Genomic DNA, 20913 nt, shown 5'->3' with positions numbered 1-20913 from the left:
AAGGTCACTGTGAGAAGTCGCGCACACAGATGACTTTGGAAACGGGCTCTCCCACAGGGGCCCAGATATGAGCCTCTGTGGCTGCAGGGAAAAGCTGGCCATGCCGGAGCCTGCGGTAAACAAGCATATAGATCATTTAGACAGGCTGTGGTAAGACTAGCAACTCTGATCCATCTGCTGTGAGGACGCACTGCAACTTCTTCATTTTGCCTCCTCTCACAGGGCTTAAAAGCAAGCATTCATTCTTCTTCTTATTTGCCTTAATTGCACCGTTATCATTGGTCTGAGGATCAAAGCTCTGGCTGAGCACACATGGAGAACATTAGCAGGACTTAGAAAATCATCTTGAGGGACCAGGTGGCTATGACAAGAAATGAAACCCTGAACCCAGCAAGGAAGGATACAGCCAGCTCTGTTCCAACATCTGTAGTCCAGATACTGTAGAAGGGATTCGTGAGTTGTACCCCTCTACAAAGAAAAACGATATGGAAAGACACGATTAATACAGAGGCAAAGGGGAACTTTCTTTTTACACATTCTTAGTTTCTCACAGCCAGAGGGGTGGGAGCTGTATTTAGACTAAGAGAGGCTGGCAGACTTAAAGAGAAACAGAGTCTGAAGGATAGGGCCAGCACAAACATCTTCCACCTATAAAGGGCTTTGTCTTTGATTTAATCCCAATCTTTATCTGAGGATGTGACCATGTCCAGTGCTTTCACCCCATAGGCTCCCGGCCACCCTTCCCCTCTTTGAATACCTCTAAAGGAGCTGGAGTGGACATAAGGATGCACATGTTAGCCCAGGACCCCACAGGCACCTGCTCACCTCTCACACATATCAAATATGAAGAGGCAGAAAGAGCCAACAGCAATTGGTCCAACTTGCTTCCAATACCCTGCTATGTGATTCCGCTCATGCTGATCCTGAGGAAAACCAAATTGAGAAATGAGACAGGAGAAAGCAAAGCACTTCTATAGTTAAGTCAGTCATTCAAACACCTGTTGTATATCAAGCATCACGCTAGGCTCTAGGCAGAGGAGAATAAGACCAAAATCTTTGTTCCAAAGGAGCTCATTGTTATCAGCCCACCCATAGGGGCCCTCACAGCAATAGGAACAGGATGCTATGGGAACCCAAAGAAAGGTCTTGTACCCTCAGGAGTGGAAGATCTATGGTCTGTAAAAGGACTCATTCAGAGTTGAACTCCTATGTGACTAAACACTTGTGTTTGATCAGGTGGGTGGTGCCCAGAGGACAAAATAAAGACTCTAAGGCATTAAAATATGTCAAGAGATATATCAATATCTCTCATGGTTAGGATAATAGACATATATTCTCCCTGTCTTCATTAAAATCAAGAGTGGTTCCTCTTGAGAGATACAGAGAGATACCAAGAGACAGAGAATGAAGGAATATAAAGTGAGAAAACAGGGAAAGGCAGAAGACAAATTGTAGCAGCCAGGCTGGAGCCCAGGTGGGGACACTGCACACAACTCACTCTGGGCACTCCACCATGGCAGGCTGCGCTGCTCTACCCGAGTCTCCTGTATCCTGTCCCTGCTGTGAGGGCTCATTCTCAGTGCATCACTGCTGGAGGGGCCCTTATGGCTACCCCAGCCGTAAGCTAACACCTCTCTCTCCTCTCACTGCTCTCCTACAAGGGCTGCAAGTCTTCAGAAGCAATGATCAAACCATTATGGGATTTAAAAACAGTCCGCTACTACGAAGCTGATTGTGCCTGACAGGAGGACCAAGCTCCAGCTGGCACATCACCTTAGCCACAACGTGATGACTGCACCATTCTTATTTTTATCCATGGTACCTTCAGTCCCGCCTGAAATATGATTTGATGTCTGTGCAAACTGAGACCAGGGAGGTAATAGGGGTTACTAGGCCACCTGATCAAGTTGCCAGTGGGAAAGAGCCAGGCCCACATTCACTGGGGGTTACCTTGGTCCTGGGGACAAGAAGAGCTGAAGTCAAAGCAGAGGAAATGGTGGTAATTGTTGACATTTGTGTGTTTACTTTCTGTAAAAAATACATCATCTCATTTAAATCTCGCAAAACTCTATGCTTTAGGCCTTTAAACTCCATCTTACAGACAAGAAACCTGAAATTCTGAGTGATTAAATCACTTGCCTAAGGCCACCTGGCTAGTTCGTAAGTGGTAGAGTAGAAATCTGAACCTCTGGTCTGACTCCAGACACTTCCTTCTAGTCCCTTCCTTCGTCAGGAGGCTCTTACCATCATGTGCTCGCCACAGAAGATGATCCAGAAGGAGAGAAGCATCGCATAGAAGATGCCCTGTCGGATGTCACCAAACAGCAGCATCCAGGTCCAGTCAAATCCAATGGAAAACCACTCCACCGGGATGTTGATAAAAGTCATGGAAATCCCAAGGGCAAAGATAACTCTGATCATGAGAGAATATCAGGAAAACCACTTTATTCATCTGGGAGGCAGATTTTCAAAAAAAAAAAACAAAAAAAAAAAAACAACCCAGTTTTGGGAAATGAGATGTTTCATATTAGGACTGAAGCCATATGATCAGTTTCTTAGCTCTCATTTCTACAGAGATGCAAAATGTCTTATTTCGTTAGCACCACTGCAGAACGAAGGAGTGTTACATTAACATTTTCTATGTAATTGAACCCAACCTCCTTAATGCCCTGAACTTTATTTTGGTACCAAATCAGATTAAGAGCTTCCTACAATGTTTTCCCCCGCCTTTGCCTTCTTAAGCAGACCTCTTTGAACATAATTATCCCCCCTTACCTATTCAGGTAATCATTAACCTGATCATTAAGAACACTCATTATCATCATTATTATGATATCCTCAGCAACTATGAACGAGCATGATTGTTTCAATAATAAATCACTCCAAACAACATGAAATACTTGTTTTAGCTGTGTGTTTAGTTTTTATTTTGTTTTTTCCCTATTGTACTATTAATTGCCACTGCTCTATCAAGTTCATGCATTTTGTCACTGATTTATTCATACTTCCATTCATACCTATGAAATACAAGGGTTAATTAAGCACGGATGACATACCAAGCATTTTGTTAGGGCTAGAGATACCTAAGAGAGTAGCCCTCTTCTACTCAAGGAGATATATGTAGTGGCTGAGCCAAATAAAGTGTGACAAGTGATATGACAGAAGTGTGCACAGGCTGCCACACGGACTTCTAACTTTGACAGAGACAGAAACTGAGAAGAGCTGGGAGTCAAGACTGGGGAGGTGGAAGGACATTTCAAGCAAAGGGAAAAGCCTGGATGGAGGCACAGAAGCCTGGAACAGCCTGAAGCATTTGGGGATCTGCATGTAGCACATACCAGGAAACAACAGGACATGACACTAAATAAGGAAAAAACGAAACAAAACAAAACCAAAAAAGCTGAGTTCATGAAGAAACTTGCCTACCCCATCAGAGAACTTGAAATTTGTCTTAAAAGGACTGAGGATCCAATAAGAAGGTTAAACAGTGGAATGATATCATTCATTCATTCAACACATTCGTATTTATTGAGTTCCTACTATGTGCCAGTCACTATTCTAGATGCTGGGGATATAGTAGTAAACAACGTAGGCAAAGATCCTGCTCTAACGATGCTTGCATTCAGCAGGGGTGAGAGGATGGGTCTGGGAGGAAAGATAACAAATAAATATAGAATATAATGAAGAAAAATAAATCAAGGTAAGAAAATGAAGAAAGAAGGAATACTACTTTACATAAGGTGGAGAGGAAAAAGTCTCTAAGATAAGAGACATTATGACAGGGCCTGAAGAAAATGAGGAATTGGGCTACAGAGATATCTAGGAAAGAGCATTTCAGACGAAGAGAACAGCAGTGCAAAGGCCATGGGGTGGGAGCATACCAGGCATGTCTAAGCATCATCAAGGGGGATGGTGAATGGTAGAGAGGATTGGAGATGAAATCAGAGGATTTGAAATGAAAAGCCAACAGAGAGCTTTGAGCAGAGGAGTGACAAGATCTGATTTATACTTGAAAGTGAACACTGGCTGCTATGAGAATAGACTATAGGAAGGACAAGAGTGGAAGCAAGAAGAGCAATTGAGAGGCTATTTCTAGTCATCCAGGTGAGAAATGAGAAGTGAAAGTGAGTTAGACTATGGTGGTAGCAATGGATACGGTGAGATTTCCAGCTGGGTTGGACGAGGGGTGTGAAAAAAAGAAGTAAAGGATGACTCCTACTTCTCTAATCTGAGCAGCTGAAAGGATGGAGCTGCGATTTCCTTCAGTGGGGATGCCTAGGAGAGGGGCAAGTTTGATGCAGAGGAAATAAAATGTTGTTCTTTGCATGTGTTACATTTTTGTGCAAGCGAAGATGTTAAATAAACAGCTGGAATATTTGGGTTGAGGGCTGAGAGAGGCTGAGGTTGAGGATATAAATTAAGAGTCATCAGAGTGTAGGTGATTTTTAAGACCACAAGACTAGACGACATCACTCTGGGAACAGGCATAGCTAATAAAGAGAAGAGGTCCAAAGACTGAGCACTGGCTCCCAAGTTTAAGAGGTTGAAAAGATGGTTGGAAACAGCACTGGAGACAGTGATGATCAGCAAAGGAGGAGAATAACCATGAGAAGGGTGAAGAAGGCTCTGTGAAGAAAAAGGAAATGACCAATTACATCGAATACTGGTGATGAGTCAAGTGAGAACTGAGAAGTGACCATTGGACTTAGAATGTGAAGGTCACTGGAGATCCTGTCAAGAGCAGTTTTATTGAGGGGTGGAATGGGCCCAAGAAAGGACAGGTGGAGGAGATATACGGACAAAATTTTTGAGGAGTTTTGATATGAAGAGGAGTAGAGAGACGGTGTGGTGGCTTCAGGGGGAAATAGGAAAATCAAGAGTTTTGTCTAAGAATGTGAAATGGTATAGTGTGTTTGTATGTTAATGGGAATAATCCAGCAGAAAGGAAAAGTCAGTAATGTGGGACAGAAAGGGGATATATCTACAAGCATATCATCTTTATGGAGGTGAGAGGGTTGGGCTTAGGAGCAAGGCAGTTTGTCCACAGTGACAGAGAGAAGTATCTGACTCAGACCACGGGAATGAAGAGCAAAGACAGAATAGAGAAACAGAAATGTGAGAGAGGTTTAATCTTTAGGATTTAATAATAAGTTGCATGTGAAAGCTGAAGGAGTAAAAAGAGTCCAGGATGATTCCTGGTCTAATCACCTGCCTAAGTACCACAATGACCACTTGAACTAAACCCCAGCAAAACCAGGACCATGGCAGGAAGATCTAGAATGCCAGTGTTCTTTAAGAGTGCTCTGAAATCAGTTCTTACTTTTCTAGAAGCACTGGGGGTCGGGACATCATAGTGATCCTCCTCCAGTACCACACCATAATGATGAAGATGCTGGGCGTAAGGAAGGTCTTCATTGCAAACCACACCTTGGTGAAGCCTCCATTTTGATGGATTCCCTAGAAAAAGACCAATCATAATTTTGAAGGTGACTATATCTTAGTGTTATTTCCTACCAGAAAACGCATTTTGGGGAGAAGTGAAAAGAGATCTTTTCTGCTGAACTTTCAAGATCAAGAGCTTTAATATTCATAGCATGTACCCTCTTCACCCTTCCCCTGCCCCCTCCTCAGGCACTGTAAGAAATCTAAATAAAAGGCAAAAAAAATGGACCCACTCTATACAAAGGGAATCACTAAGAGCATGATTAAAGATTTTTCTGTGAGACTTTTTTATTGAAAAATTGGAGCTATTTTAAGATAGCTCCCAAAATGTTGGGACAGTAAAATGTGTTAAGGTAAATCTATACAGTGGAATGCTACACAGTATTGCAAAGTATATTTATATTATATTCACAATATACTATTAAACAAAAAAAAAGCAAGGAACAAAGAAGTCAGTTGAGTATGATTTTTTTTTTTGTTTGGAAAAACTATATGCATGTATCTTTCTATCTGTATAGAAAAAGTCTGTAGGGATATATATATATATATATATATATATATATATATATATATATATATCAAAACGTCAACAGTGATTATTTCTCTAGATATTACGGGCAATTTTTATGTTATTTGTTGTGTTTACTTTTGCTTCCTAATTTTCTACAATAAATGTGCATTTCTTATGTGACTTTTTTAGATAAAAAAGACTCTTGGTCCATGTTCTATTTTTTTTTTTTTTTTTTGCCTGTTAAACAAATAAAATGGAAAGAACCTAAAAAACACCATTGCTACCTTTAACATTTGTGCTTGAAATAAACTTAAAAAAGAAAAAAGAAAGAAAAAAGAAAAGAAAGAGGAGGGGGGTGCCTGGGTGGCTCAGTTGGTTAAGCATCTGACTTTTGGTTTTGGCTCAGGTCATGATCTCACAGTTTGTGAGTTTGAGCCCCACACAGGGTGCTGTGCTGACAGCGTGGAGCCTGTTTGGGATTCTCTTTCTCCCTCTCTGCCCCTCCACTGCTCTCCCTCTCAAAATAAATAAATAAACTTAAAAAAAAGAAACATTTGTCCTTGCAAGGTGAGACATGTGAATAAAAATTACTTTTATCTTGGTATTATTACACAATCATGACCATTATAATAAAATCTTAAATGGGTACAATAACTGCATTACTTTCCATTGCTGTAATCTCTCATGTCAATTGAAATCTCAGCCATCATTTCTATTTCTCAGGTGACGCAATGGGCACACGGAGATCCCAAGGGTGAGATGGAGTTACTTTCCAACACACATGCTCACAAACCACCATTCTGAGCCAGTGTTCTAATGTCACATGCTGCCTGGACCCAGTAGATTCACTTACCACCAACTGAATATCCTTTATTTCCCCAATTCCAACATTGATTTTCTTCTTCTCATTCACAGGCAGCCGGATGTTCAGAAGGTAGTACTTATGAGCTACAGACCCGATTTCCATAAAAGGAAGGACATCACATTCATAGTAACGACCCTCATACTCTGGGGTCTGGAAGAAGAGCAGAGCGTTTGAGACAGAATCACTATTTCCAACAGACTATGTCTAAATTGTCTTACCTTCGCCTCATATCACCAATGCTGAAAAGCTAATGCTTAAAGGTATACCTCAGAGCTACAGATAATAGGGCACACTGGAGGCATGGTATCCAATGGCTGCTCCCTCCACCCCCCCCCCCCAAAAAAAAGACGCAGCCACATTTGAAGTGGAACCAGAAAATTTTAGATAAAAAACAGAAATCTCCTCTCTTAGCAAACACTTCCTCAGTTCTTCAATCCGCATTAAGCTTCACATCAGAATAACCTGGTCTACCAGGCCTATAAAGGGCTTTTTATTTGCAGCACATCATGGAAGACCACTACTATTCCATGACTGTTGGCTGCATGGAACAGTCAACTTCTGAAATATTCATCACACTCTTGGATGCCAAGAGTAATTTTCACGGCTTTTGCCTGAAGCTACAAGAAGGTGAAAATATCTTCTTTTTATTGATTTGATAGAAAAAGAAGCAAGTCAAGGAACAGTTAGAATTTGGGGAAGATAGAAGGGATAAAAGGTAATAATGGGATTAGGTTGTCAGAGATGCCAACTTGGAATTTTCTGCCTCTGAAGCTTCCTAACTGCCCAAGAGGTTAGATGGCAGAAGGGAGCAGAAATTTTAATTAAGCCAAATTTAGCCCAATTTCTAGAAAAGCCTCTTGGACTTCCTGCCAATGATTGAAGAGCTACTGCTCAGAAAGCATGGTTGTGAGACATTAAAGAGTAGGGGTACAGGTTGCTTTTGAAAACTAAATTCTGCTCTACCTCACCAGGACTCCTGGCTATGTGGCCCTGCTGAGGGGTCAGGGTAGGGGAGTAAATATGGGCATGTAGAGGCATCAGCTTTAGTAGCTAGGGACTTTTCCCTGATAAAAGAGATGAGTGTCTGCCATCGATGTAGGGTTTATATGCCAGCTTCAGTATTTTCCTGGTGTACACCTCTTAACCAAGTGATAGGGAAGACCTAATTCGTTGTTCCTAAGCCTATATTCTCAGGACCAACATAATTTTTTTGTGTATCTTTAGAGTAAAAAGTCCAGTGGAGAAATCAGAAGGAAGACAACAAGTAATCCACAATCCGACTGGTGTATGAAGAGTCTCTCACCCTTTGGTGATCTTGGAGAATTCTTTATTGGACAGAGCTTAGAGCGCAATAAACAGAATTTTGTATAGAGACAGAGACAAAAGTAGAGGTACAGCAGGCTAATATCTGGCTTTTATGCTTCCACTCTTCCCTTCCTCACTCATAGCAGACATTACAAATCAATCATAATAGTTTTTCATCCCCTAAGGTTTGAAGGACTCTTTCAGAACTATTAGTTGACTAGACTTGGCTTATGAGATTTCAAACAATTCTTCTGTCGAAAGCTTTTTGCTTCTGTTCCAAACTTCAGTTGCAGACTGGATGATTCTTCTTATGTAGATTCCTTCTCTCTTCTCTACTCCTTTCCTTTACACTTATAAATCAGGGCAAGTATTGGGGCTCTGCAGGAACTACCCTGCTCAAATTTGGCCTCAGACTAATCCACACTGAAGAAGTTAATTGTCCTCTATGTTAACGGCAAGAAAGAATTTTCTTATGTGCTTTCCTTCAAGGTCTTGTTTTATTTCTAGAAATTGAGGTTTTGAGAGGGAAGGGAACAAAACTTACTTAGTCTATTGCCACTGACTTGATTGTATTTCTCGCCCAAGGTCCCAAAGTAGTAGCAGTACTGGGTTGGGGGACATAGGTCTTCCAAATCCAGCCTCTAACTCTGATGGGGAAGAGGACCCTCAAGTACAGCAGGGAGAAGACAGTGATGTTTCCCCAGACATGTACTGAGGCATGTGTCTGTGGTAGGGAAGGCACTGAACGTCACGTCAGGAGACTTCTATTCTAGCCCTGATCTGGCCCCCTGCTGGATTCCTTGAGAAGGTCATCTGCCTCATTCAGCCTCACTTTCCTCCTAAGTAAAAACAAGATCTCCAGGGTTCCTTCTAATTCCCCATTCATGGTTCTCTCAGTGTCCTCCACTTCCTCGTCCTTATAGAGAGGGTAACACTACCACTTCATGAGACAAATTTACCTTCAACAAATTAGGCACATCAGATTCTGGGATCTTGGCCTGGCCTACCTGTCTCCGAGACAAATTCACTGTCTCCTGTTGGGAACTTATCCTTATGCACCAAGGTTCTGCCTCTGCCAGTATTTAGGACATTTAGGAAGAAAGGCACTCCCCCCACTTCCTTTCCCCATCCCCCTCAGTCCTCCCCCAACTCCAGCATGAGACTGGCTAATTAGGACAAATTACAGCAGGTGGCAACTTGACTTTTTTTTTTTTTTTTCCCAACTCACAATCCACCAGGGACTAAAAAGCTTTAAAGCAATTTCTCATTTAATCTTCAGACTCAAGACTAAATTTCACTGCAATCAAAAAGCAGAGATTTGATGATTCATTTCCTTCACACTTTTCAAGGTTTAATATCTTTCTTGAAAGGGATCAACACATCCTAAAGATAATTAAGCAGCCATCATTAAGAAGCAGTTCCAGGCTTCTTAATGACCTCCCCCTCACTCTGCTTCTCAGCGCCCTCCAAGTGTGTAAGTGAGGCAAGAAATGACTTTTCCATTTTCTGAGGATGAAATTCCATACCCCAAAGCTTCATATACTTTAGCTTAGATATCCAACCAGTCTCACCTCTGAAAGATGCAATCAACGTGCAGTGACAGAAAGGTTTTAATTAATTTTTCCCACTGCATATAAAGATTTGAAAATGTCAGATATTCCTCTCTCCTGCTACCTCAGGTTTCTCTCTACCACTCATTTTCACCTACAGATTACCCCCAAGTACCTACCCCAAACAATTCCAGATGATTTTTTTAGGGGATGGTACTACATTTGGCAGACAGCAGAGGGTCTAGGGCAGTGACATTTAAACTTCATGAAACCGCAGGAGTTGAAATCCTGTTAAAACACAGATTCCTTGGTCCTATACCCTGAGATTTTGACTTACTAGGTTTTGGGTGTGAACCAGGCCTGGGAATCTGCATTTCCTACAAGCTCCGAGGTCATACTGGTGTTGCTGGTCCTCAGACCACACTTTCTGTAGTTCTGGTCTAGGGAACCTGGGGAAGGGAGAGTTCATAAATACCAGGTTCCCCTATATATAGGGTGTGTGGGTTGCCCACAACAGTCCTGGTGGCCCACCTGGTGAAACCTCCTCTTTCATTCCCAAACATATCCCAGAGAGGATACGAAATAATAAGGTCACCCTGCTTGTGTCCACCATCTCATTTAATCCTTCTAAAGAAACCCAAAGCAGCTATTATTATCCCACTTTGCAGATGAAAAAATTAAGCTTGGACAGATTAAGTACGTTTGCCTAAGGCCATGCAGTCAGTAAGTGATACAGCCTGGAACTGAAGCCAAGTGTGTTTTGTTCCAAATCCACACTTTTAACTAAATGGTAATACTATGAACCTGCCCTTCCCCATCTTACTCCTCTTCAGTGTAGGGTGGGCAGCTGGGGCATGATACCCAGAAGCTTCAACCTACCATTCCTACCATTCATTCCACAGGACACCCCATCTTTGCAGCGATAGCCAAAAGTGAGGCCAGGAAAGGCCAATGCTAGGAGAGAAGAAGTACTAAACTGATCGATGGAGCAGGTACTACAAAGCTGCCCAAGTCCTTTAAAAGCAACTGATCCAAAGATGCCAGATGACATAATCAAGAATGTGTTTCAGTGCTGTTGGGTCTCTCATGCACTTCACACAGAAAAAATGAGATAATTTCTGTACCCGAAGGGACATCAGAGGTCACCTAGCTGATGGTGCTCCATGTCAATACCCTTAAGGAATGTAACCATGAGTGACAATAACCATGGCTCCATTTCATCTTCACAGAAACTTTAGTCAGTACGGGCAGGGGAGTCAGAACCTGGGAAGGTGTGTGTGAGGACAGCACTTGGCAATGAAAAGGGCCCCTGGCTAACTGTGACCTGGTCCTTATACCATCAAATCCTACTATCCTTTGAGGGTCACTGAGTCAATCTTTGCATTTTCATTTATGAGGAATCATAAAATTAAAGGTCTTTGCCCAAAACAAAATGTCTCCTTATTTTCAATGCAGGAGAGTAACCTCCCTCCTGTGGGCGGTTGAAAGAGTCCTCCTGGATGAACCAGAGAAGGGAGAGCCTTAAAAATGGGTTAGAAGACCCAGGTCTCAAATGAAATTAGATTTCCTCCCTCAGGGCCTCTTTTTTGTATGTGGTATTCACTGGGATTTTTAGTCTTTGTACCTGCACATTAACTCTGGCAACAAAGGAATGCCTAAGAATCAGAGAAGCAGACACAAGCATTGATTCAATATGAACAGATTCTCACACCTCAAAATAACTTAGCAACATTCTTCAGACACTCTCAGTGCTTAAGAACCAAGGGTTTATTTGTATGGAGCGATTTCAGAGAAACAACCACATCACTTCAAACAGACATTCTTTCTTCTGTTCTTTCTTCCTGAACAGGGACTACAATCACCACATTGCCCTTTTCTCCACTAAGACAAAGGATGACGACTAATCTTTGTGGGTCATTCATACTAAAGAACATACCTGTGAGCTGTAAAGTAAATCTTCCCACATACCTGGAACCCAAATAAAAACCCTATCAACTTAGACACCAAGGCATCCTACCTTGGGGGATGTGAAGGTACATTTGAGTTTCCGGGGCACTCTCTCGTGGGCCATTTCAGTCCATTCAGCAAACATATCATCACGGTAAGCCAGGGAAACATCCATGGAAACTTCTGCATTTTCTTCTGCAAGAGAAAGGATGCACAATTCAGAAATGGCATCTGGGAAGGTATTTTGGAAACAGTTCAAAAATTCTCATAGGCTCTGCCATGGAAACGAAGACAAAACAATATATATTAATTTCTCTCAAACTCCAGATCCAAGTCTCCAAATCTGAAACTTAAAAGTCATAGGGTGAATGTTGAAGTTGGATGCTCGGTCCCTTCCTTAACCTCTCTGCCAAAGAGTCAAACAGCTTTCATGTAAACTCCTCCAGAGACAGGGGTCTAACTCTCTCTGAAGCAGCTCAAGTGGTCAGATTGTGACTCATGATCAGCACTTATCTTCCTGAGACTTGCAACACAGGTCCTAGGCCTGCCCAGAGGAGTTACATGGAACGTGAAGTCCTTCTTTCACAGAAGTGCCTTAGGTATCTGAAACCCATACTTCATCTGCCTGTGTTTTCTCTCCTATCTGATAAAAATAACCACGGCTCAGAGACATGATTTAAGTACGCTCTGTGCTGCCTTTGTAACACACTCTAGACTCAAGGCGTCTTTCTTAAAATTACTTCCAAAGAAGTTCTCAAAAATGGGATCTTTTATTTCTCAAAAACTCAAAACCCCTTCTGCAAATGGAGGGGAAAGTTAACGTAAAAGATGAAGGGTTTTTCCAAAATTAAAGACTTATATATGCACAGATAAGAATATAATAATAAGCACATCATTGTGCAAATGAATATTCACATGTACTTCCATATCAGTAAGAACCATAAATGGGTTTAACTCACCACAGAACTCACTAAGGAGACGAGATGAATAAAAATTGCATCTATCCATTATGTCTGTCTTAAACTGTGCCGAGCAAGTTCAAGAACAGGAGAGTCTTAATTGGGGAAAAAAACCCACACAGATCACATTTCCAAAATGATTGGAGAACCAGCTTTCACTGGCGTTATGAGATGGGGTTCAATTCTAGGCTCTAGAAACAGATGATAACTGCTGTTTGGAAAATTAGGGCTTTCCATCCACTGGCCCAGTGTGACCTGAAGCCAATCTGACAATGTGAACCCCAAGTTCTCTGAAATCCAGAAAGAGAAAGAAAGAATGCAAGAAAGGAGGGATCTGAGGCCATCTGGATGTAGATGAAACCCTCAATGAACACCAGTGTCCTGCTACTTTCTTAGTACAATTTAAATCCTCAAACATGGTGAATTGGCCATTCCTATTTTCCTCCTCTCCCTCCTGAAATGCCACAGAACAAACAGTAAAGGAATTCAAAGGATATTAAATCACAAGGGGAAAAAGTGGTGATGACACGAGCAGATCAGGGATTGCAGCACTTTAAAAAAAATGAAAGTTACATGAAATAGAGCTTCCTGACAGCCAGAGAGAGGGGCACAGCCTAAACTGCAACAGAAGGGCTACTGTGGGAAAGTGAGCCATCATGTCCAGTAGACCCCCAAGGAGCTCAAAATTTGAAAACACCAGTGTTGCAGAAGACAGGTGAGGCATGGTGCTGACAACAGGGTAACTGGCTCAAAGTTTGTACACAAAATCATTGGATCTCCAGGTCTTCTATATCTGCCTGTCTCTGCACAGTTTGAGGAGAAACTCTGGACTTGGAGACACCAGGCAGTGCAGAGACTCAGGGCTGAAAACAGGGAAGTACAAGTCCCTACATAAGAAACTGTGTGATACCCAGCTTGACAGAAAGAATGCTTACAGCGTTTGTATGTCCTCTTGGTTGGGGCTCAAGCTGGCCACAGCTGCTCCTTGCTTGACAGCCTCAGTGGTCAACAGAATGAACTGGCCAGAGCTCTCACATTAGACACCAAGCTTTTTCATCCTTTTCATTTCTTTTTTTTTTTCCTAAAGTTTATTTATTTACTTTGAAAAAGAGCACGAGCAAGTGGGGGAGGGGCGGAGAGGGAGGGAGACAGAATCCTAAGCAGGCTCCACACTGACAATGCAGAGCCTGATGCAGGGCTCGAACCCACGAACTGTGAGATCATGACCTGAGCTGAAATCAAGAGTCGGACGCTTAGCCAACTGGGCCACCCAGGCGCCCCTACATCCTTTTCATTTCTAAAACTGGCATTAGCAATTGGGACTTTCAGCTATGTTGTGTTGAAAGAACACTTCCAGAACCACAGGACTCAAGAGTATAAATGTGAAAAGCTGTAAAAGAAGATATCAGTCCACACACTGGGCTTCTTGGGGCCCCAGGGTTCAGAGTAGCACTGGCCTTAGATATTGGCAGGAAGGGCCCTTAATTTGGGTCCAAATTTTAAAGGGCCCTACTGTCTGGCCCTCTTCTAACTATTCCCTTTCTCACAGGAAGAGAAACCCTCAAGTGAAAGGGACATGCCCACCGAGGGCCTAAACCCCTTACCCCTACTTTTAGAATATGCTTGGGGCTCCTGGGTGGCTCAGTTGGTTAAACAGCCGACTTCAGCTCAGGTCATGATCTCGTGCTCCATGGGTTCGAGCCCCGCATTGGGCTTTGTGCTGATGGCTCAGAGCCTGGAGTCTGCTTCAGATTCTATGTCTCTCCCTCTCTCTGCCCCTCTCATGCTCATGCTCTGTCTCTGTCTCTCAATAATAAATTTAAAAAGTTAAAAAAAATTAGAATATGCTCCAAGAACTCAGGAGCCCAGAATACCCTACCCTGATAGCTCTGAGCCTATCTCCATGGCCTTGGTGGGGGGGGTCTTCCCCAGATCTGGCCTCCTAAGGGGAACTATACAACCACTTGCGCACCCCCTGGGCTCAGGACTGGTCAAAGGCTACTCTTTGTAGGATACAGTCAGAGATGGAGCAAGGAGGTTGGGGTGTCCATACACATAACACTCAAAGCTCCTTTTCTGTAGGGGATGGAGCCAGGGGTGGAAAGAAAAGGCATTTAGGGGCCCACAACTCCTTGGTCAGTCCCATTTTGGCACAGAATTCCAAGAAGTGGAAGAATCCGAAATTCAAACCTGGCTTTCCAGTGCATTATGAAGGCAAATGTTATAATCAGATAGAACTTAACTTGGCTTAACAATTTGTTGGCCTGATTTATCACTTTTAGGTATTTAGACATATGACAGCTATGCTTTCTTAGGCACTCTTGCCTTGGGCCCAAATGTTAGGGGTGAGCTTCATCAGAACAGGTGCCTCAGGGAGAGGGAAGGCCAGACAGACTCACCTCCTGGCCTTCTCCCAGCTTTAAGAGTTATTCCTATCTGTTGGGAATCCCTAAAGGAAAAACTGTTTTAAAGGACGCTGTTAAAAGCAAACAAATTTTAAACACTGCTTTCATGTCTGATTACTCTGTATTTAAGCCCATATGACTTCCGCGCTTTCATTTAAATGATATCATTTAATGTTCCCAACAAACTCTATGAAGTGGGGCACAGATATTTCCTTTTGATTAGTGAATTAGCTGAGGTCCTCAGGTATTAAGTAATTTGCCTGAAATCATACTGTTGTTGGTAATGGGAGGGAGACAACCATTTTCAAATTGCCTTAAAACACAATTATCTTTTTTTAACGTTGCTTAGAGAAGACTGACTACTTGGTATTAAAAGTAGCCCATCAAACTAGTCACAAAAGATGAATAAGTAAGTCTTCAGCAAAAACACAGGCTCTAGGCAGACACCCTCTCCTTGATGCCTGGCATCCATCCTGTGAGTAAGAGGTTAGAAATTTCCCAAGAATACATAGCTAGTAAATGACAGAGTTGGGACTTAAACCTGGGTCTGGGTCACCCCGAAACCCCACTACCCTCAACTACCTTTGTTGGTAGAAAACAGCAGACTTCAAAAGAAACCTAACAGGGGGCACATGGCTGGCTCAGTTGGCAGACGGTGTAACTCTTGATCTCAGGGTCCAGAGTTCAAGCCCCAAGTTGAGCGTAGAGCTTACTTTAAAAACAAACAAAATGGAACTTGACACCTGAATCAAGCACACTGCGGTAACTCAGGCTACTCAATGCTAACCAAACAGCCTTTGCAGCTTTCTACGGGAGAGAAATATGTAGTGCTTTGGAGGCCATGAGCATGGCTTGCAGAGTGTCTGGAATTCTCTCATCTGAGCTACACAGCGCCATTTCAGAAACCTGACTGGGGAAGTGTGACATGCCATAAGAACGTGATGTGACGTGACATGATGGAGCTGGAAGCCTGGGGCCAGCTAAGTTCATGTTGTAGTCTGCCCCTAACCACATGGGAGATCAGGGACAGGGTGGGTCTGGATGTGGCATTAAGCCCATCTGTTGGAGGCGGCCGCTTGTAGCTCCAGACCACAGCCATCGTGAAGCAGTACAGGTCAGTCTCACCAGACCTTCTGCTTTTTTCAAGACAAAGCAGAAATGCAAATTGTTACGAAACATCTCTCCATTTTTAAATGTCTGTAATTAATTCACTAAAAACAAAAACTAAGCTACAACAAAATGAAACTCTCTGTGCAGTTCAGCTAATGAAGTATCAGGTGATCTGGGTGATACTGTGGAGGTGACACTTTTCATACTGCCTTCACACCACCATTCTTTTCTTTCTGTTCCACCATCAAGTGAAGTTCTTTCTAAAACTTTCTATTACTATTCACAAACTGTATCACATGTTTCGCCTTATCCTCACAATCACTTACTTCCTGTGCTGTCTGAGACAGCTGTCATCATTCCTGAGCTAGAGAAGTCAAGACTCCAAAAGCCCCACTTCTAGAAACATCAGAATCAAGCTTCTAGAGTTTCATGAACTGCAGTCCTATACCTTTTGGCTGTCTTTCATAGTGTACTTAAAAAACAGAAACCACAGGGAGAATGGCAGGTTCAAGTAACCCTCTGACCTTCCCTTACTGGACTTTGTGATATCACCCCCTCGCACATATGCTCAGGCTTCTAACCCTGCTGGAACAGGACTTGTCTCTTAGGATTTTGTGACCATTAAGTTAGTTATCACATGGAAAAAAAAATACTTAGAACACTTCAGAAAGCATGAAGGATTGGCTACTGTTTTTACCATTTTATTAGGGAACTGAAAATCTAATACCTACCTTTAATTCAACATCATTACCAGGTCTCAGGAACATCAAACTTCCCACTATGAACCCCTATCCAAACCTGGAACACAGAACTCAGAAACAGGAAAGCACTGGCCAGAGAAACCCAGCAAAGCTGTGAAGTCAGCCCCCTGAATCATTTTCTCTTCTGCCTCCAATGGACTCAGAAATAAAGTTCAGCTTTAATGACTATGTTGCATGTAATAAAACACCGGTTTCATGACTCCCGGGATACTGCGTGGGCAATACTGCCCCCCTTCCCCCAACACCCCCAGAGATAATGAAAGTGAAGAATCCAATTTGAACTCCCTGGGAGAATAGGCAGGAAGGCCAAGGCTACCCCTGGCACCTGGAGAACGATCCCTATAAAACGAGGACACTGGTTATACCTGTTCCATGGGGAAAAGTGGTAAGGTATCAATATAGGGCATTTGTAGATTTGAAACCCATGGTTTTCCACACCTATACCAAACCAGCAGCTTTGCTATTCTGTGGGCTGTCCAAGCTTCCCATTTCTCAAATGGCTTTGGAGACACATTTTAGTTGGGTGGAAAATTCATTTGGAATACTGGGAAAGGAGGTGTGGAAAGGCACTGTGGTTCTTCACATTTACTATTTTCATCCTGTTATGGGGGTGGTGCTCTGACATGAGGAAATCTGTACTCCATGGTTCTGTAGGTGCAGACTCAGACTGCAGAGTATTACTGCAGGTGGAAAGATCTATGCCTTTCCATATTGGGAAGCATTGACCAATCATATCCTTAGGAATCATGTTACCTTCTCAGTTAAACTGCCCTGCCCTGCCCTGCATGAGAAAAGCATTTGCCAATCAGTTTTCCAAAGACAAGAAGAAAGCCAGAGAGGAGAGCAAGTCCTTTGCATAAAGCAAGAAATGGTTGGGGAGACAAACAGGAAGAATCTGAGCACCACAGAATATCTAGGGCAGCTGTTTAACATTAAGAATGGATCCCGGTGGGGTGAAGCAATAAAAGATGAAGATTCATTGAGGAAGTGATCAGGATGCTTCTCATTTAGACTTCTTGAAATGGGCATTTTCCAGTCAAGATAGTAGAGCCTGTGGGCCAAAGAGATCTGTTTCGGAATTCTATCTTTACGTCTTTCTGGATGAGTGACCTTGAATGAGTCTCAGTTTGCACATGCAAAATAGAAATCATGGGACCTACTTCCCTAGGCTGTTGACAGGACCATTTGGTACACAAGTACTTAAAAATACTAGTTCCCCTTCCACCCTGGTTTAGGATGGTTGGGTTGACCAGTTACCAGGAAATAAAGGGGAGAAAGGGGAAGGCAAGTTACATTAAGAGGAAATAAAGAATTATATTATGGTTGTCAGAAGCTTTTAGGTTCCCTGAGAAACCTTGGTTTTCCTGGGCCTTTGCCCTGGGAAGAAATTAAAGAAATTTCAAAATGCTCACATGCACTCCCACATTCCATAGGAGAGCCGCCAGTCACCAGGGCTTGTTTGGGTAACCTCAGAAGGAGGCCGCACAGACCAGCCTCCTCCCAGCCTCCAGCAGACATATAATCTGGGGTTATTTATGCCAGCGTTCCTTCCCCAATCAAAAACTCTCTGACCTGGCTTGTATTTTCTTGACGCTTTCAATTAAGGAAATAACAAAACCAACCCTGTCCTACATCCATGGTTAAGCCAGGCAAAAATGGACTCAGCTAATTATAAATTTGGCCCTGGCTGTTTTCTTAAGATGCCCTACAGGCCTGGGTGTGCACAGTTATAAAAATGAATGAGTACAATTATTTTGCAAACCAGCCTAACAGTTTAGTTCACATTACCTCTGTCGTTTTTCTCCATCACGTCAAGCATTTGCATTCTGGAGAAGTATTTTCCGCGTGTAAGAAGCCATTTTGCTAAGCATTGTCAAAATGATCCCTTGCTATAATGTGAAGCACCTTCTCCTAGTTGAAGTAAGCAGTATGAAATATGCAATGGGGGAAACGTTCCTCCCATCAGGCCTTTTGCAAAGTGACAACTCAGAAAACATCCACTTATCCCTACTGTACTGCTTAAAGGCTATACATTTGGAAAAGGAGCTGGGGATATAACTGTTTCATAAACGAATGAGTCTGAAGTACCACGGGATATAGTAAAACTACATCCATTGGTGTTTGCCAGGTTGTAGAGGGGCTCTCTTCTCACTTCACTTGCCCTGAGAAGTGTGTCACCAGCCCCTCTCAAGTTCAGATTTCCCTCCGGAGTTTCAAACCTGCAGGCTCACTTCCCACTGGAGGTCTCTACTTCCACGGTTCAGAAAGCCAAACAACCAAAGCTGGTACACAATCTGCTCATCAAGTCTTGCAGATTTATTCCCCTCTCTCTCCTCACAGTCACTCCTCTTGCTCAAGGCCACCATGCTCTCGGGCCTAAATAACTCAACCACATGCCCCATTCCTGTCTGTTCTCCACACTACAGCCAGGGAGATGACTTCTGAAATACTTTCAATGCCTTTACATGGTCCTCCTTAAAATGTTTAAAAGTTGAAACTCCTTGAGGCACCCTGGTGGCTCAGTCAGTTAAGTGTCTGACTTCAGTTCAGGTCATGATTTCATGGTTTGTGAGTTCGAGCCCCACATCAGGCTCTCTGCTGACAGTGCACAGCCTGCTTTGGATCCCCTGTCTCCCTTTCTCCGTCCCTCCCCTGCTTGTGAGTCCTCTCTCTCTCAAATAAATAAACATTTAAAACTAAAAATAAAATAAATAAAATAAGATCTGGAACTCCCTGAATGGCATAAAAGACTAATTTCTGGCCCCTGGTTGGTATTCTAGGTTCATATTTTAGGAGTTCCTCCCTACTCCTGTCACCCAGGTGGCAGGTCACCTTGAGTGTAGCCCGCCACTCCGCCTCCAGCCTTGGAATATGGGTGACAGCCTGGAATTGTAGCCCACCTAGACCACTTGGTGCCTGTGCAATGGTGGGCAAGTCACCCAACTCTTCTATCTACAGATGAGGACAGCGGTAATGCCCATCTCCTACAGTTGGGACGATTAAATGAGATAACGCGCATGAATTGCTGAGCACGGCCCTGGCATACAGCGAACACTCAGTAAATGCTAGCTGCTATTCAAGGTTAACTACACTGGCTGTACTCAAGGTCCCTGCCAGCACCCCAAATTTTAAAAAGGTGTCGCCTCTGAGCAGATGAATTAGAAAAAGGTTCCTTTTATTCTGAGCTGAGGATAGCACTCTGCATCCCCACTCATGCCAGACTCCTGTTCATCTTCTAAAATTTGATAGACTTAATCCTGCCTTCCCTCACTCACTAAAACTTGATGAAGTGGCCCTCGCACCCTGTGCATCCATCACTGTAACACTTACCCTCCTACAGTCCGACTACCTGACTATTTCTCTCCCTACCCACTTCCCACGAAGACGGAGAAGTTTCTGAAAGCCAGGGACTGCCTCAGTCTCTTTCACCACTCTTATCGCCCATGTCTTTACAGAACAGATATTCATTAAGTATCTGCCAAATTAACACCACCCTTCTTTCTCCAAATACTTCTATGACCCAAAATTTCTTCTGTTACTCCACCATTTCTATACCCCACATGTGTGGTTTATAGTTTGCTCTGTTTTGGTGGCATTCATTCTTTCCCCAGGGCCTGCTGCCCTTTTCCTACTCCCACACATATGCATACATGTACACATACACACACACACACCCCTCAGAAAGATTCCTCAAAGTTGGCCCAATGGTCCTACTGAAGAACAATGTACCTGTTCCCCAGGGTGAAAGGAGAGCTTTTAAGGGAAGTCATCCTGAGGGAGGTAGTGTCTCCTTTCCCCATGTCTGTCTAAATTATAATATGGAGCTGCATAAATATTCTGCCTGAGAGGGCTAGTGGGGGCAAAGGAGGAAACAAGATGTAACCTCAGGGGCTAGAAACCAAAGAATTTCTCTGAGTTTAACGATTAGCAAAGCAATAAAAGGGTTGGCCTTTGAGGTCTATATCCCAAGTGTGTAGGGATAAGGGAATAGGTGGGATTACTTGCAAGAGATTCCAGAGAAGAAAACCTGTACGGCACTCACTGAGGTATAACATGTC

The 20913-nt window shown here is 43.0% G+C and overlaps 1 protein-coding gene across 3 annotated transcripts in view; it reads right to left on the bottom strand.

Moving 5' to 3' along the window:
• WLS (Wnt ligand secretion mediator) overlaps positions 1 to 20913 on the bottom strand; it is a 108098-nt gene that overhangs the window by 28596 nt on the left and 58589 nt on the right. For all 3 annotated transcript variants that reach the window (XM_049617031.1, XM_049617030.1, XM_049617029.1), the window contains exons 3-8: positions 11691 to 11815; positions 6807 to 6968; positions 5321 to 5457; positions 2245 to 2413; positions 826 to 923; positions 405 to 468 (exon numbers count right to left, since the gene is read on the bottom strand). In XM_049617031.1, the coding sequence (XP_049472988.1) occupies positions 405 to 468; positions 826 to 923; positions 2245 to 2413; positions 5321 to 5457; positions 6807 to 6968; positions 11691 to 11815 (755 nt within the window). The remainder of the gene's footprint in view (positions 1 to 404; positions 469 to 825; positions 924 to 2244; positions 2414 to 5320; positions 5458 to 6806; positions 6969 to 11690; positions 11816 to 20913) is intronic.

This window comes from Panthera uncia (genome assembly GCF_023721935.1).
Source record: "Panthera uncia isolate 11264 chromosome C1 unlocalized genomic scaffold, Puncia_PCG_1.0 HiC_scaffold_4, whole genome shotgun sequence".
Classification (NCBI taxonomy): Eukaryota; Metazoa; Chordata; class Mammalia; order Carnivora; family Felidae; genus Panthera; species Panthera uncia.
The sequence above is the reverse complement of the archived record's forward strand: the minus strand, read 5'-3'. Positions and strand labels throughout refer to the sequence as shown.